This window comes from Phyllopteryx taeniolatus, chromosome 12 (assembly GCF_024500385.1).
Source record: "Phyllopteryx taeniolatus isolate TA_2022b chromosome 12, UOR_Ptae_1.2, whole genome shotgun sequence".
In the NCBI taxonomy this organism is placed as follows: Eukaryota; Metazoa; Chordata; class Actinopteri; order Syngnathiformes; family Syngnathidae; genus Phyllopteryx; species Phyllopteryx taeniolatus.
In genome coordinates this window covers 6,637,584-6,655,427 of record NC_084513.1, presented here as the reverse complement: position 1 = coordinate 6,655,427, position 17,844 = coordinate 6,637,584, and the positions used below count along the sequence as shown (strand labels likewise).

Genomic DNA, 17,844 nt, shown 5'->3' with positions numbered 1-17,844 from the left:
AGTACAGATGAAAACTAGCCTTCTGGCTAATTCTGGCTTTTTTAACCATGTGTACTTCATGTGTTTTATGAAATTGCATTGTCCCCTTTCAAATAAACTGGAATTTTTATTTTTTTTAAATGGTCACCACTAAATTCCATGGGAATTATTTTTTTTGAATGTTTCAACTTAATTATTAATTCCCTGTTCAATAGAATGGAACTTGAACCAAAATCCATTAATTCATTCATTCAATATTTATCCTGTCACTTCCAGCTGATGTGCATTGCTTACACACTAACAACAGGGCTGCCAACTTAGCCATTAGCGATTTACCAACTTTTCTGACCACTCTAGCGACTATTAATTTAAAAAAACGTGTCTCGCCAGTTTACCGCTAACAAACAGGCTCATGGACCCAGGGGTCTCTTAACTTTGATGGCTATGCGCTAGACTGAGGTGAAATAAATTGTGATCATAACATCCATGCATCCATGGTCAGAAAAAAATCCAATCTGAGGGGGAAAAAAACAGTCCTCTTCTTCTTTCTTACTCTTTTCCCCAATGACTCGTTTATGAAGATATTGATTAACAAAGTTACTATATATAACCCATTTTGCTAGCTACTCAAGAACAATAATATATACTCACTATACTACACATTATACAGTATGTAGGTCAGTTTTTGTGGGAGTTAAATAGTTTTTTCTCTGCCAGAGTCTTGGACAAGACACTTCTTTTCAACCTGACCCTGAAACTGTCATTGAAAATGAGTCTGCATTTTTTTGTTTGTTTCTGTTTTTATTTGCAGGTCTCCTTGAGAGCAGCCTGCGTCTGAAGCCTCATGAGGCTCAGAACTATAGGAAGAAGGCTCTCTGGGTCTCATGGATCTCCATCGTGGTCACCCTCATACTGGCCGTGACAGCTTTCAGTAAGTCTTGAACATTCTAAGTCATGCACATGAAATGTTGCTTAGATGCTTAAGTGGCGGAATATGAGCGAGAGTATTGTCAGGCTGTGGCAATTATGCTGAGTGCGGCAGGTTTACAGTAGTTCTCACTTCCACGTACGAAAGGCTGTTGTAATGTAAACATCTGCTGAAATAATAACGGACATGCTGGAAGTAGTTTGCTAGAGATACATTTGTGGTAGACTGCAGATGAAAAGCCACTGAAATAATTGATGACAGGCTTAAGAGCGCATTGAGGACACATTTTCAATGGATTCTTTTAGCGTGATCCATGAGCCACACATTACATAAGTAGTGCTTTTTAGAATAACACTTTGTTTTTATTCAACTATAAGGATGAAGGGGATGATGGGACAGAAATGTGGTTTCTGCGTTTAAAAGAAATTAAATATTTTTTTAAACTTATGACAACAGATGAAGCATTTTGTTTTATGTCTAGAAATGTTGAAATAATGTAGAATGTATAAATCATGGCACATGAAATCTCAAGAGAAGTTTAAGAAAACCTAACTGTTGTCATTGTTTTCCTTTATTAATGGCACATTGCTTGTCAAATTATGTCAGATTATAAATACAAAAATTTACAAACGTAAAGTTCAGTTCATAGGGTACATTTGCACATGAGAACCAATATTTATTTTCTAGTCTTTTTATTCTACAACTGCATCTTAAAACCTTTTTTGGGGAACTAAGCTACACGGTCATGTGATCCTTGCGACAGTGTCAAAGGTTTATGTTTTGTTGTTGTCATCATCTTATGACATAGAGGGTGACCCTCACATAATATATGACGTTGTGGGCACGATACAGGATATTGCTTTGTCATCTTGACTAAGCGTCAGGCACGTGTTAAAGTGCAGTGAGATGCTCATTACTGAACACATTTTGAGTGCCCAGAATCGTATCATCTCCTGAGTCACAACTAATTTAGAACACGAGCCCATTAATTGTATACCCAAACATGATGTTCACACGACAGATAAGATACAAATGTTATCAGGTAGGATAGTAGTTTCAAATTTGAATGATCATTGCTGCTGTTTTTAGCATCTCTGAGAGCATCTCAACTCTTAAGATGAGTACACACATATAGATAACTGGGCCTAACTTGAGCATTTTCCCCTCTTTCAAAAGAAAAAGGCCCAATTATTCGGAGCAACTATCATGTGGTGTGGGGTGTATCGAGTGATTCAGTTAAGGTATTAAAAATCATTATGTGTGAGGTCTTGCATGAACGATTGTTGATGTTGTTGCCATTTTCAATTTCTCAGAGAGATATTGCTGCATGGTGCAGGCAGGCGGCAGTAAACAATATCCGAACGAAGCAGCCGTGGAAAGGATAAAGACAGAAGCCAGGCTTCAGGCGGGCTAAGAATGTAAATAAAAACAGGGAAGAATTAGTTGTCAGAAATCAACGGTCGGCAACATTAAATACTCAAAGAGCCATTTGGACCCTCTCCCACAGAAAAAAACAAAACAAAAACAAAATTCTTTTGACATCTAAAGTGAGGATAACACTGCATATATCTTTTTTTTTGTTACTTGTATGTATAAAAACAATATTGTTTTGTATTTACAAAATCAGTTAATTGCTGCAGAGAACTCAACATATTATTTCAGCACAAAATTCACATTTTATTTGAAAGAAAGGTTCTTTTTTCAAGGTCAATTTGAGTCCTCCTCGTATTTATAAGATTAAAGCTGATTTATTCACCTACAGCAAACCAAAAAATCTAACTAAAACTGCCCTCTGCTAGTTCATGTAACACGTAATATTAAATTTTTTTTCTTTGATTTATCCATGGGTCGAATAGCTCAATAAATCTTGTGATGCATATTTTGACCACCAACAACAACAACAACAAAATGCAAATGTTTTTTTGGGGTCAGAAACATGTTTTTGTTGAAAGTAACCCATGTTCTACTGCTGATGACTAAAGAATGGAAAAAAGCTAGAAACGTTTTGGTTAAGAAAGAGTAGGTTAATATTGTCACAGAACACAATATTCTGTGGGTCTTGAAGATCGGTCAAAATGCTCTAAAACCACTGGCATTATGGGGAACTGTGCTTTGAAAATGGCTGACAGTGAATGAGTCAAACACACACACACACACACGCACACACACACACACACGCACACACACACTGAAAGGGGAAAGGGGTGGAGCTCAGGATGACAAGACAGCGGATCTGACATATCCAAAATTCTGCAGATGAGTGTTGTGAGTTATCGGTTCATAACTTCCAATTCAGAAAAAGGAATTGTAAGGATTCCATCCATCCATTATCTGAGCCACTTATCCCCAAAAGGGTCGCGGGAGTGCTGCAGCCGATCCCAGCTATCATCGGGCAGGAGGCGGGGTACACCCTAAACTGGTTGCCAGCCAATCGCAGGGCACATATAAACAAACAACCATTCGCACTCACATTCACACCTACGAGCAATTTAGAGTTGTCAATTAACCTACCACGCTTGTTTTTGGGATGTGGGAGGAAACCGGAGTGCCCGGAGAAAACCGGGCACGGGGAGAACATGCAAACTCCACACAGGCAGGGCCAGGATTTGAACCCCGGTCCTCAGAACTGTGAGGCAGACGCTCTAACCAGTCTCCACTGTGCCGCCATTGTAAGGACTCATAAAACAAAAAATCCCATAGAAGAGGAATGAAGAATGATGAAGTACGTACATCTGAACACAAAACTTTGAGATTCAAGGTCTCAATGGAAAGGACAAGTGAGCTGCGGGCAGCTGCTCTCAGTTGGACTGTCAACAGTCAGAGGACAGGTCACAGGTTCACGGTGAAGAAATCAATCCGTGACTGCAGCATCACTGTGTTGCGTTGGACAGCAGTGAGATTGCGAGACACAGACGAAGATGGAGATAACATGAAGCTCTGTAAAGTATGACGATACCAAAACGGATGAAGCGGGATGAATGTTGGCAGGCGGCACCTGGGATTCGGTAGTTGTGATGGCTCCACTTTAAACAGCACCACTCCTGCCCTAGATTCTGCTCGCTCCTTCAGCCATCGTGTATCTTTGATGTCTCATCGCTTCTGTGCCTTCTTTCCCAACCTGACCTACCTAGTTCATTTTCTTTCTCAGTGTGAGCTTCGAGAGTATTACTATCCATCCATCCATCCATCCATTTTCTGAGCCGCTTCTCCTCATTAGGGTCGCGGGCGTGCTGGAGCCTATCCCAGCTATCATCAGGTAGGAGGCGGGGTACACCACGAACTGGTTGCCAGCCAATCGCAGGGCACACATAAACAAACAACCATTCGCACTCACTTTCACACTTACGGGCAATTTAGAGTTGTCAATTAACCTAGCATGCATGTTTTTGGGATGTGGGAGGAAACCGGAGTGCCCGGAGAAAACCCACGCAGGCACGGGGAGAACATGCAAACTCCACACAGGTGGGGCTGGGGATTGAACCCTGGTCCTCAGAACTGTGAGGCGGACGCTCTAACCAGTCGTCCACCGTGCCGCAGAGTATTACTATATGTATGATAAATCGCTGACTGTTTTCCTCTGGTGAATATTTTCGAGACAAAACGGGCACTCGGGAGCACCTTTACGACCTCATAACTTTTTGAGCATGGAGATGGATAAGTAAATTGTAAATGTCAACAGCGCCCTATTTGAGTAAAGCATTCATAACAGTTTCCATTTTCCTCCGCACGGTGTCCGGGCTCTCCCTTAGAGATAGGGTGAGAAGCTCGGTCATCCGGGAGGATCTCCGGGAGGTGGCTCGGGCATCTGATTCGGATGCCTGCTGGACGCCTCCCTGGTGAGGTGTTCCAGGCACGTCCCACCGGGAGGAGACGTCTTTCGGCTGGCCTGGGAATGCCTAGGGTTCCTCCCGGAAGAGCTGAATGAAGTGGCTGGGGAGAGGGAAGTCTGGGTATCCCTGCTAAAGCTACTGCCCCCGCGACCCGACCTCGGATAAGTGGTAGAAATTGAATTGATGGATGACATTCATAACAATAATCAGGACAAATTTGAGCATTTGCCCAACATCAAAGGCCCTCTCTGAAACATTACCATAATCGATTATCCTGTGGTATGGGGTGTGATTAAACAATGATTTTTCCTGATTGGAAAACAGTAATTATAAATGTTAAACCTGTGTGTTATTCATCTGGAGTACACCACACACTGTAGGAGCAGTAAGCATGTATGGGGTCTCTCACGTGTTAAAAATCAATATTTGCGTACCCCGCTTCAGACATATCAGCTCCTTCCTCAAATGTTACCCTTGTTCTTTTTGCTCCCTGCAGAAGCACTGTAATTATTGCGCTCCAACCCAGATACATAAAGTAAAGACAGAAATAGTTACAAATAAACCAGTGATATTTCTCTACGCTGTACATGTGGATGAACACGCGGCTGGAAGGAAAAACAGACCCTTGTTTGTCACCATAGTGTAAAAGATTACAAGTCGTGTTTCTATGAACGAGAATATTACCTTGATGCTGGGATGTCACATTACTAAAGGCTACATTGGAAAGCGCGCCCTGAAAGTATGCCAAGATTTTCAGGAATTTGCTGTTATAGAAAACTAAGCTAACCTAGTCTTTTTCTTTGGCTTTTACACACATACACACGTTGTGATTGTAAATATTGAACATGTTTAACATTTACGATTGTTGGCCCAGACTGTAGATAGGGGAGGGGGGCGGCGGGAAATCACACTTAACAGACTCCACACCTGAGGATAATCAGCCAGAATAATCTTTCAGAGACATCCGATTATCAGACCTTTGCTGACTTTAATTGGAAGTGCGGAAAACTGCTCAAATTCAGTCCAACTATCGGTATGTACGTACCCCATGTCTGAACTATTTACTCCTATTGAGCATTGAGCATTTGCACTGTGTGAAGCAAGCCGTGCTTTACATGGACATTTGCTGACTCCGGGATCTTTAATTCATCCACCGACTGAGACAAAAACAACACCGGTGTCAGCAGGCCATTCATCACATGCAGGCCAAGCCTGGAGAAATATTTGCCTGTCTTGCCACAGCGCTGCCTCCCCACAATGAACTCCTGTGGGGTCCTCAGTCACACCCACTCCCCTTACTTCTTGTTCTCTCTCTTCCAAGCCTTTCCCCCTTGTTATCTTCATTTCATTCTCTCTGGCTCTGCTTTACTCACACACCAAATACCCCCTTCTCCAACACCAACTGTCTGTCTCACAGATGAAAACACAATCATTTATTTATTTTCTTTTCCTCTCTGTGGGGTCTATTTTTAGCAGTGATGTGGAAGGAGTCTATTTATAAATAAAGTGTTATTTGGCACGTGGATGGAAAAGGGCCAACTCTGAAGCCAAAAAGCCTTGTTTGATGACCAGGAAAGTCATATACGTAGCTTTAAGAACCCAGATCACATTGATTGCCTGTCATAGAGCTTATATGTGTACATCATCGATATGATAAAGTGGGTACATGTACACCTTTTGTCCTAGGTAATTAGAATGATAAACCACCATTATTTGGTTTACCATTGTTAAATCATGTTATAGACATAGCACGGATTTACAGTGGTGCATTGAGACGCCCCACATACTTGCTTATATTGCCAGTCATGCTTTACGTAGTTATGCCTCCCTGACAGTCACAGTAACAGAATAGAATACTGAAACAGAATGAGGCCTCAGACTAGTTGTGTGCTGGTATGTAAAGCTTGAGTGGTTAGGCGTCATCTTGCTTACTATGTGAGCATTGTGTAAAAGAAGTGGAGAGAACAGGGCTTCCTTGTGACTTTCTCTTGCAAAACTGTATTGCATAGACTCTATTTACTACCAATTTCTGAATGGTATGTGGAAGCGCAACTGACCTCACAACAGTATGTAGTAGTTACTGTTGAAATAATTAAGACAGATAGGACAGACTCCACCTCAATCGTTCATTGTTGCATCTCCACTTTTACTAGAAACATTGTCTCCACAAGGGTGAAGGAAAAAAGAAGAAAACCATCTTGAATTGCAAGCATGACCTCAACACAGTATTCCCTTTAAATAATAATTTAGAAAAGCACACAGGGAACAAGAAGTGTAGCCAGGGAGCGGGAGCAAAAGGTAATGACAGAAAAGACCTGACACCGCACACATGTGGCCTACAAAGATCCAAAAAGTGAGCAAAACCAGGGAATATATGGACTGAAACTAATTAGAGACGCAAGGGCAGGAAAGGAGCCCGTTTACTGACACAAAAGGGCATGATACGTAATATGCAAACAGATACTACTGCCATCAGTGCGAATGTGAATGTGAAAGGTTGTTTCGCTTCATGTGCCCTGCGATTGCCTGGCGACCAGTCCAGGGTATACCTCGCCTCTACCTCAGAGTCAGCTGGGTCAGGCTCCAGCTCACTCGTGACCTAAACGAGGATTAGCCGTATAGAAAATGGATGGCGTTTTCAGTCACCAAAATTGTCTTATAAACAGTCCCTGAATCTAATTAGAAAATAACTGAATCCCAATCCCAAAACAAATGACAGAAAGGACTCTTTAGTACTGCATACTGTAAAACCATCAATTCAAGTCAGGCTTCCCTATGGTAACTTAATCTGTCATTTCAACTGAACATTGACACGGACACATGTATTTCTGTTGGAGTCACACTCTCTCGCTCTCTCTCTTGGCTATTCACGCTTTCTGCTTCCTCGGTTTCTCACACCAGATGCTTCTGCCATACTTTCTATGAGAACTGAATAAATTATCTCCTCCCAGTATAGAATATATATTTTGAAAACCAGAGTATCACCCACTGTCCATCCTTGACACTCTGGTTGACCCCGTTGGGTCTCAAGAGGGTTTCGGTAAGCAACAAAATATAGCAGATGCAGGTGGGTCGAGTAAAAAGTGATAAAACAGCAGCTATCAGAATCAGAATCATCTTTATTTGACAAGTATGTCCAAAACACACAAGGAATTTGTCTCCGGTAGTTGAACTCAACAACGAACTCAAGTCAAAAAATTCCCAGCTTGTTGTAATGTAATTATAAGTTAGGTGTTTAAGAAGTTGATTGCAAGAGGGAAGAAGTTGTTGGAATGTCTACTAGTTCTAGTTTGCATTGATCGGTAGCGCCTACCTGAGGGAAGGAGTTGGAAGAGCTGGTGACCGGGGTGGGGAGGGTCGGAGAGGATTTTGCACGCCCTTGTCTTAGTTCTGGCAGCATGCAAGTCCTCAAGGGTGGGTAGGGGGGTACCGACAATCCTTTCAGGAGTTTTGATTGTCCGTTGCAATCGGAGTTTGTCCTTTTTTGTAGCAGCACCAAACCAGACTGTGATGGAAGAACATAGGACTGATTCGATGACCGCTGTGTAGAACTGTCTCAGCAGCTCCGGTGGCAGGCCGTGCTTTCTCAGAAGCCGCAGGAAGTACATCCTCTGCTGGGCCTTTTTGAGGACGGAGTTGATGTTGGTCGCCCACTTCAGGTCCTGGGAGATTATAATTCCCAGGAACTTGAAGGTCTCGATGATTGACACAAGGTAGCTGGACAACGTGAGGGGCAGCTGTGGCGAAGGATGCCTCCTGAAGTCCACGATCATCTCTACAGTCTTGAGCGTGTTCAGCTCCAGGTTGTGTCGGCCGCACCACAGCTCCATTATTGGTCTTAATAATATTTTATGCAATGGTTCTCTCTTGATCTTTATATTAAATTGATTTAGGAGACATACTATGCATTTTTTCAAAATGTAAAGCAGTTTCTCAGTGTCTTCATAACATTTCTGTGTACAATGCATGGCAATGCTTGACCATGTTTTGGTTTAACACTTATTATCTATAGGGCTCTATTTTGGCAGAGGTTTATAAGAATTACGCCTCCGAGTTGTGATGTTGTTATTGAGCTAGAATCTTGGTCTTTCAGGTCTTGTATACCAGGATAGGATTTTCTCATCATGGTCATAATGCAACCAGAATAGAATGAAAACAAATCTGGCCCATTCATGAAATTATTAATAGCTCATCTTTCAGCCTTGGCGCTCTCACAGACTTGGCCTAGGAGGATTAATTTCTTGTTTAATTTACACCATGTTTCAAATTATCATGCATGTAGGATTTAAGTAAAAAAAAAAAGGTTTGTCTGGGAGGGATGTTTCATGTTGGTTTTAGAAATCTCTGGCAGGATTGTTAATTTTTTTCCAAGCTGAGGCCAATTAAAGGGAATTTACTTGTGGTTTTGCCACATTATTAAGCAACTTACACTTTTTATGCATAATGAAAATCATGTAATAGTCTATTGACTTAGAAGGCACCATCCCCTGACCTCAGCCCTACTGAGAACCTGTGCATAGCCCAAAATGCAACTCCAGGTTTCAAATATAGCTGGATAAATAAATAAATAAATAAAATGGGAATCAAAGAGGGCTCCTATGTTAACATGTTTTTTTTTTAAATCAAAATAGCATTTCCTTTTAGTTTTGTTTGATAAAAATCAAGATAATTATAGGAGCTAATATAATTTGTATTCACTGTAAATTGCATTGACATGAAAATCAACAAAAACAGCATTCATTCATTCATCTACCGTTCCGCTTAACCCCACTAGGATCGCGGGCGTGCTGGAGCCTATCCCAGCTATCTTCGGGCGAGAGGCGGGGTACACCCTGAACTGGTCGCCAGCCAATTGCAGGGCACATAGAAACAAACAACCATTCACACTCACATTCACACCTACGGGCAATTTAGAGTATTCAATTAACCTACCCTGCATGTCTTTGGGATGCGGGAGAAAAGCAGAGCGCCCGGAGAAAACCCACGCAGGCACGGGGAGAACATGCATCCAGAACTGTGAGGCAGCTGTGCTAACCAGTCGCCCACCGTGCCGCCCAAAACACAGCATAAGCCTAATTTGGAATACTGTTTCATTACCTTTAAAAATGTACTGTTCTGCATTTATGAGGATGAAAATCAAATTACCATTTTCCCCAAGACTGAACACCAAGTTGGGTTTCATTAACTTGAATATCCCACTAATCTTAATTATTCTTCTTAAATATGAAAACATTAAAGACCTTTACCAGCATCAAAATCTCAACTACCTTCAATTGTTATGAACACCTTGCAATGTTCTGTCTCTTCTCTTAGTTAGTTTGCCAGCGGTAAGCATTTCTACCAGAGTGCCGGCCGCATTTTATCAGCTTGTTTTGCTTGGCTGTCAAAAGCTGACCATCTGCGGCGTAATTATAGGACGGCCTCTCTCGGCAGCCTTGCACTGTCGTTTAGCAGTAAATACCACTTGATTATTTTTATGCTTCGCCGCCAAAGATGGGAAGCTGTGCAATGAGATCACATACAAATGTCGGCGGAGAAAGTTTTCTCATGCTCCAGTGGTACTATTGAACATTTCATAGCCAGGATACTCTTGTCACTCGATCGCAATCATTTGTCCGCATGTTGTGGCAAACATCCATGCATCCATTTTCTGTACCGCTTAACCTCACTAACACCAAATCCTACATTGGTGGTCTTAAAACCATAAATCATCAGTTTTTATATCATGACGTGGTATCAGTTTTGTATCAATGCAATGCAATCTATACTGTGGCTTATTATATATTAATAGACATGCTAGTAATTCTGCAGTGGCATACATAACATCCATCCCTCTATTTTCTCTAACACTTATCCAGTTCAGGACTGCGGGTAGCTGGAGCTTATCAGCTGACTTTCGGCAAAAGGCAGGCTACACCCTGGAATGGTCATCAGTCAATCAAAGGTTGCCAGTCAATCACAAGACACATATAGAGACAGAAAACTATTCAAATGCACAGTCATTTACCTGTACTGAAGTCAGGTGAGTGTACCACTACATCATCAGTGACACATAAAGTGCTTCTACATCTTAAATAGAGTCCACCTGTGGTAACTTCAGTTGATTGGAGATGATTTGGAAAGGCACACACCTGTCTATATAAGGTCCAAGAGCAAGATATTTTGCAGTTTTGTTTTAATTCTTGAAACATTAGCAAACATTTCAAAATATTTGTTTCCGTGTTGTCATTATGGGGGGTTGTGTGTATAATTTGACTGGAAATTATATAGGAAGAAGCCTGTGGAATTAAATGGAACAAAATGTGGAAAAAGTGAAGCACTGTCATGCAAATACTTTTTTTTTTTTTCTTAATATTTTTTTCTATAAAATTAAGTGCTGTCATGTGGTGTAATCCAGTTTGGGACAAGACTGGAAGCACAGGGAATGAATGGTTAGCACATCTGCCTCAGTTCTGAGTTTCGGGATTCTCGGACTCCCTGGGTGGAGTTTTCTCTGCTTCCCCTACAATCCAAAAACATCCATGTTAGATTAATTGAAGACTCGAAATCGCCCATAGGTGTGAATGGTCCTTTGTCCCTACGATTGGCTGGCAACCAGTGTACCAACCCTAATGAGGGCAGGAGCTATAAAAAAAATGGATGGATGTAACATCACTACGTTTTAAGAATTATGAGTGAAGTTTATTTAAAAACATTCATTCTGAAATACATTCCTCTCCTTGTCTTTAATGCCGAGTCACTGGTAATTTACACTTTCCTTAAAATATGATGTATTATGACATCCAAAGTGTCATTCTACCTGCATGCTACTTGAGATGAAATCTCCAGTATCAGATTGAAACAACCCTGATGGCATGAAACTGATTGTTCAGCGAGACCTGGGCTGAAAAAAATTCCCATAACACACCATGGTGGCTTTCTTGTGGAGCAGCACGATTGAGGTGGCCATGAAAGTCCCAGAACAATCCACAGCTTCTTTCATTATGATCGATGGTAAACTGATGATTGCGATGGATTCATTACCAAGAGTCTGGGGTTTTCTTGTACTTCAGTACAGCAGAAGGGTACAAATTGCATGCAGGGGAAAAGGGGCTGTTGGAAAATTAGACTGGAAAAAGCTGGGGTTCTTCATCACTCATCATGAATTTTTCATTAAACCTATAGTTGGGGGCTAATGGAAAATGTAAATAGCATTCAAGAAATGGATAACACATGGTGGAACGTCTTCTTGCTCAAGTCAAGAAGTTACTATTAAAGGAGACATGTTATGCATTACTTTTTTCATATTTTCAAACAGTTGGGGGTTGGAACGGTGCAATCGAGGACGGTGGGGAAAGTGAGTAAGTGAGCTTGTGTTAAAAGCACAAAGGAAAAAGCACATACAGCGAGTTTACAACAGAATGACCTCATTGATTAATCTATGTCGACTTGACTGTCATCATCATAGCGTCGACTATAAAAAATCTGAAATTGTTCAACCCCTACTGGAAACCCTGCCCCATATAGCCATATAGCCTACTGACAGTTGACAATAAAAGCATTTTCACTCATGGAGGCAGCACTTCACCATCACCAAACTCAAATACCCCAGGCACCGAGCAATCGAGTATGTAAAAAGCTGACGCTGTTAGCTAATGCTAACCTGTGCATCCAACAAAACTTGACTGCCTGACATACTCCAATCCACAATGTTGGATCGAGCTCCTGATTTTTATGGGACTTTTGAATTCAAACATTTATCAACTGTGTTATTGAGGAATTTCTTCATTTGAGAATTCCAGAACAAGTATGGGTGTATTTATGCGTGCTGAGCAACCTTTCATTTAAATCTCTCCTTTCTAAGTTGCTCCAAAAACCTTTCTTCAGAAGCCAAAGCTAATAAAAATGTTGCATGCCACCAGGCTCCATGAATAATAGTAAAGAACTGTTTGACAAAATATGACTGTACTACCAAAAACCATGGTACCACATAGAAAGATATTTTGCTGATGATGAATTTTCATTTAGTGCGAGTGTGCAAGGTCAGAAATGTGATATTATCTGTCCTGCTGCAGGAAACCTGTCGAGTTATTTGAAGTTTTGCCTCAGTCTTTGCCTTAACTAAAAAACTGCCAACAACAGCACGGAATGTTGGCGATAAACTCAAACAGCACTTTCTTTTCTTCTTTATAGTTTATTAGAATTGATGTTTAAGACAGGTGTCTTAAATCAGGTTGAAAACCTTTAAGAAAAATAATATTGCCATTGATACATGAATCATGAAACAAATGCAGGTAATTGTTACAATAACTTTGTAAACATAGTCAATAACAAAGAAATAGCACAGGCATTCATCATACCAAACAAAATAACTACATGGCTGAAGCACATAGCTAAGGTTGCTAATTTGGCTTCAGGTCATCACATTTACAGGCCTCATGTTACTAAGCATTGACAAGTTAGCATTTGTTAAGCTAACTTACAAGCTAACTGCTAGGGTAATAGCAACTAACACTTGAAAATATGAAACATTTCACATGTTAGCATATTAGCATTAGCATAGACACAATTAAACTGAATCCCACCAATGGTATCACTGCAGATTGCCCAATGAGGCTTTCCTTTCTCCACTTGGGTGGCAGTAACACTTCTTGTCAATCCAAAATAAGAGCTCATACCTGCTGAGCAGGCGGCACGATGGGCGACTGGTTAGAGCGTCAGCCTCACAGTTCTGAGGACCGGGGTTCAATCCCCGGCCCCGCCTGTGTGGAGTTTGCATGTTCTCCCCGTGCCTGCGTGGGTTTTCTCCGGGCACTCCGGTTTCCTCCCACATCCCAAAAACATGCATGAATTGGAGACTCTAAATTGCCCGTAGGTGTTGATGTGCGTGCAAATGGTTGTTTGTTTGTATGTGCCCTGCGATTGGCTGTCAACCAGTTCAGGGTGTACCCCGCCTCCTGCCCGATGATAGCTGGGATAGGCTCCAGCACGCCCGCGACCCTTGTGAGGAGAAGCGGCTCAGAAAATGGATGGATGGATCGACCTGCTGAGCAGGTCACAGCTGGTGGCATACTGGTTGTTACCCACATTGCATCGATATACTACACATTTTCACGATTCTTGTACCGCTCAAAAGCAATCGCAAAACCTTTAAAATTGAACCAAGCTCATTGTCGTATTTTGTCTATAATACAATAAATATGTTTCAAGGTAAGTACTGAAAACGTGCAAAGAATGAGAACAATTTACTGCAGTAATGAATTTTTGAGATATAGTTTAAAATTATTTTTCATCCTCTCAGTTGGCCGAATATTTTGGGCGGGGCTAAAAATTAGTCCTGTGATGACAGCGGGTTGGGGTGCATACTATCTACCATGAGGCCTTTCCCCATTATACTGTATAAACAGCAAGCGCCTTTATTCCATGCAGTAGCCATTCAGCAGAATTGCTACTTCCTCATTTATTAAAACCTTACCCATTACTACCAGTATAGCATGCAATTGGCCATCAAACTATGCCTACAACTCGAAAAAATGCATCTTCCCTGAAGTGTAATGTGTTTTGTGTTATTTGGGCTACAGTGTCGCGTTGCGTTGCGAGGCAGCGGCGAACCGGACTGGATTTGCCACCCACGGTTAAAGTAGCCACCGGAGGTCCAGCACAACAGGGTTAGAACCGTCACCCTCACAGTTGCCAGCCATACGTCGTGGGGCGAAGAGGAGGAGGAGGATGGGGAAAAAGATCATCCAAGGGGACCGATGCGCTACTGTGGCCACTTATGGCGCACACTTCGGCAGCCACAGAAGTATGCTCAATGGATGGAGAATCGTCTTGGCGGCGCGACTTATGGTCTTTATGGCGGCTCAGAGGCTGGTTCTCTGCAGCCAGTGAGAGTGGGTGAAATGTCCATCGCTGGGAATTCTTCTCTCCCCGTTTATGAGCCCTGAAATAAGTAAGTAAGTAGTAATAAGATTGACAGCTGAAAGTTCCTGGGAAGCTGGGTTTTCAGGAATTCATCAACATGGTCACAGCGTCTGCAAGCTAAAAGTATGTCTCAATTCTTGACCAAATTGTTGCCTGATTTCACATATTCTGCGATATTTTAATTAATTTATTTATTGTCCAGTTTGTAAACAAGACTCTTATTAAGTGATGTGTCAAATTTACAAGACCTTTTTGTTTGCTGCCATTTGAAAACATTTAAGAATGTGATAACTGTGTATTATGTAATTTGACAAAGTAAAATCATCATTAATTGCCTATTTAGTTCCAGTCCATTTTATAAATCCCCTAAAATGCTGCGGATCATTCCATTTTAATAATAATGATCCACAAAGTGCAGAAAATATTTTTTTTGCAGCCATGAAAACAGTCAGTATTTCTATCCATCTACACACTGATTAGAGCAGTGGACTAAAACGTCCTTGAAAAACTATCAAAAAGCTGTACTATAGAGAAAGCTGTAAGGTTGTATGGATTTATTGGCTCATATCCTAGTGAGGATAAGTGATATGGAAGATGAATGTATTGATTCAACCAAAATTCAAGCACAAGTTCAGTTTTTCATCAGTATTCTTATAGCTCCCTTTACACACTCAAACACAAGAACGCAAATACAAAGGGACAGCGCCCCATTGAAATAGATGGATATAGTTGCAGGTCATGACTCTTGGCACATTCATTTTAGCAAGATGAAATAGCATTGGGGTGGGAGCCTTACCAAGAATGCAGTAGCTGCTCCTCATGATTGTGGGTTATCTCAGGTTGAAGAGATCATGCGGAACATTTTCAGTAACTGGTGCATTTATTTCTCTAAGCATGTGTTTAAGTTAATCAGGATGATCATTCCAAGCAGATCGGACAAGGAGAAAGAGACTCTAAATTAAAATATGTGGATGAGTCAAAATCAGATGAGATGTTCGCTGTAGTACCTAGACTGACCTGTGAGAGGCAGCATGGTACGACAAGGCATCCAGACTGCCACAAAATAAATAGAAGAAAGATTTGACAACCACAGAGTCTGGGGCTGAATTAATTATTAAACACACATATAAAGATTTGCAATCATAAAGAATTGAACAGGTTGATCATTTATGATTTTCAGCCCCAACTGTTTTCAGAGTAAGTCGGGGAAGAGAAGTCACTCTGGACAAACCCCACACCACAGGATTATGGCTCAGGAGAATCTTGAGAGACATAAGATTTAGAGCCTTTATTGACTTTGATCGCAATGGGGTGACCCGATTGTCGCAGCTACTTCTGATTATGGGCCAGTCAGATCAACATTAAATCTATAACTTTAAAATTAACATTATGTGGTTGTGTTGGCATGATTTTTAATTGCAGTCTTGCACTATGCATGATTTATTGTGTTTTTTTATTCCAGTCACTGGAGGTGTTGTTTTTCCAAGTGAAACATTACAAGCTGCTGCTGCCAGATGGGATATAGTTCTGTTGTCTTCATTGATTGGCCTATTTTCTCCGTGGCTCCTACTGTTAGCGATTGTGTTGCGACACACCTGCACCTTGTAGCCTGTCAGCTTCGTAATGACTCATTTAATACTGAACGGTGGACTGGCAAACAACTACATGTGTATTGTACAGTACACATAGCATGTAAAGTATACCTTCATTTACCACTCCAATAGTTAAACTCTGACTTCCTCCCACATTCCAAAAATATCCATGTGAGGTTCCTTAAAGACTCTAAATTGTCTATAGATGTGCATATGAGTGTGAATGGTTGTTTCTATAGTATGTGCGTTATGATTGACTGGCGACCAGTCCAGGGTGGAACCCGTCTCCCACCAAAAGTCACTGGGACTGTCTCCAGCTCAGCCGCAGCTTACCCGGGATGAGGACAAGCCTAAACACTCCCAGAAGCACTTACCTGCAATTACAACCTAAATTTGAATATTCATTCCATTAATTTGTATTAATTTATTTGCAGCAGTCTATTCTCTTCATCAGGTGCTCAAAGTTAAAAAAGAACAACATGGAACAAGAGTTTGAAAGGCATTAGCATAGCATTTCAGGCTATTCATGAAAACATTTATCTCAGTTTTGTTCTGGTTTAATTGAAGAAAACTTTGGCTCATCCAGTTATTTATCTGTTGTTGACAGTGACACAACACCTCAATTCAACAGTGGAGACACTGCTAGATATAACTGTGTGTCATGTGCATAGCTCTGATAGTCAAAATTAAAGTTCTGAAGAATTTGACCCAAGGGTAGCATACAGACTGAACAGCAGGGGGTCCAAGATTGACCTTTGAGGGACCCCATAGGTCATTGCCATTCGATGAGATTGAACACTTCCATTTGTTACAAAATATCTCCCTTCCTCCAGGTAGGACCTGAATCATTTAAGGACTCTTCCATTGTGGATGAGTCAAAATCAGCTTCAGCTTTTGGAAAAGTGATCAACATTATTGCCATTTTTCTGACATGTTTGTAATCCAACATTAACTCAGTCATTCCCAACGAGTGCCCGGTCTCCCCAGTATGAAATCCAAAACGTTATATCAAAAATCTGATCAACATATGAGGCTAGGATCAATAATTTTCCAAACAATGATCCATAAATATGTGCAAACCAGTGAGTGGCTTTGTTTATTAGATTACAATAGCTAGCAAGCATGCTAATATACTGTAGGTAACAATATCAGCCTTGCATCACGGCTCCGATTCAACTTTATGACACATAGTGTATCAAAATGGCTAACTTTTGATTTGGAAGGTCTGGACTGGTGTTGACTGGTTGCCAGTCGACTTCACAATCCACAATATCCCTCCTAACATCAACATGACCTATTAACTTGTCATACATTGTCTACATTAACATGTAAAAGAGTTACTCAATTTACATGGCTTTTTCGTCGAACATTTGATCGGTCCGATTGCTCGTGTGTGAGCCGCGGTATGGTGCATTCAATCGTAGCTCGGAAATGCATGGTATAACGTTAAAAAGGTTTTTAACAGTTTTAATGGCTGTAAAATTGTGTTTGTGTGTATGAGTGACAGGTAGCAGGGGAACTATTCAGTGGTGGCTTGTTTTCTTGCTGTGTTACGGCACCTTTAATTCCGATGAAACTAACCCTAAGCAGAGAGACTCGCCACAGCCCCTCC

At 41.2% G+C, this 17,844-nt stretch overlaps 1 protein-coding gene across 1 annotated transcript in view; it reads left to right on the top strand.

Moving 5' to 3' along the window:
* The window catches only part of LOC133486965 (transmembrane protein 163a-like), a 40,062-nt gene that overhangs the window by 6,147 nt on the left and 16,071 nt on the right, over positions 1-17,844 (top strand). Inside the window, exon 2 of the mRNA XM_061792848.1 lies at positions 791-910. Coding sequence (XP_061648832.1) covers positions 791-910 — 120 coding nt within the window. The remainder of the gene's footprint in view (positions 1-790; positions 911-17,844) is intronic.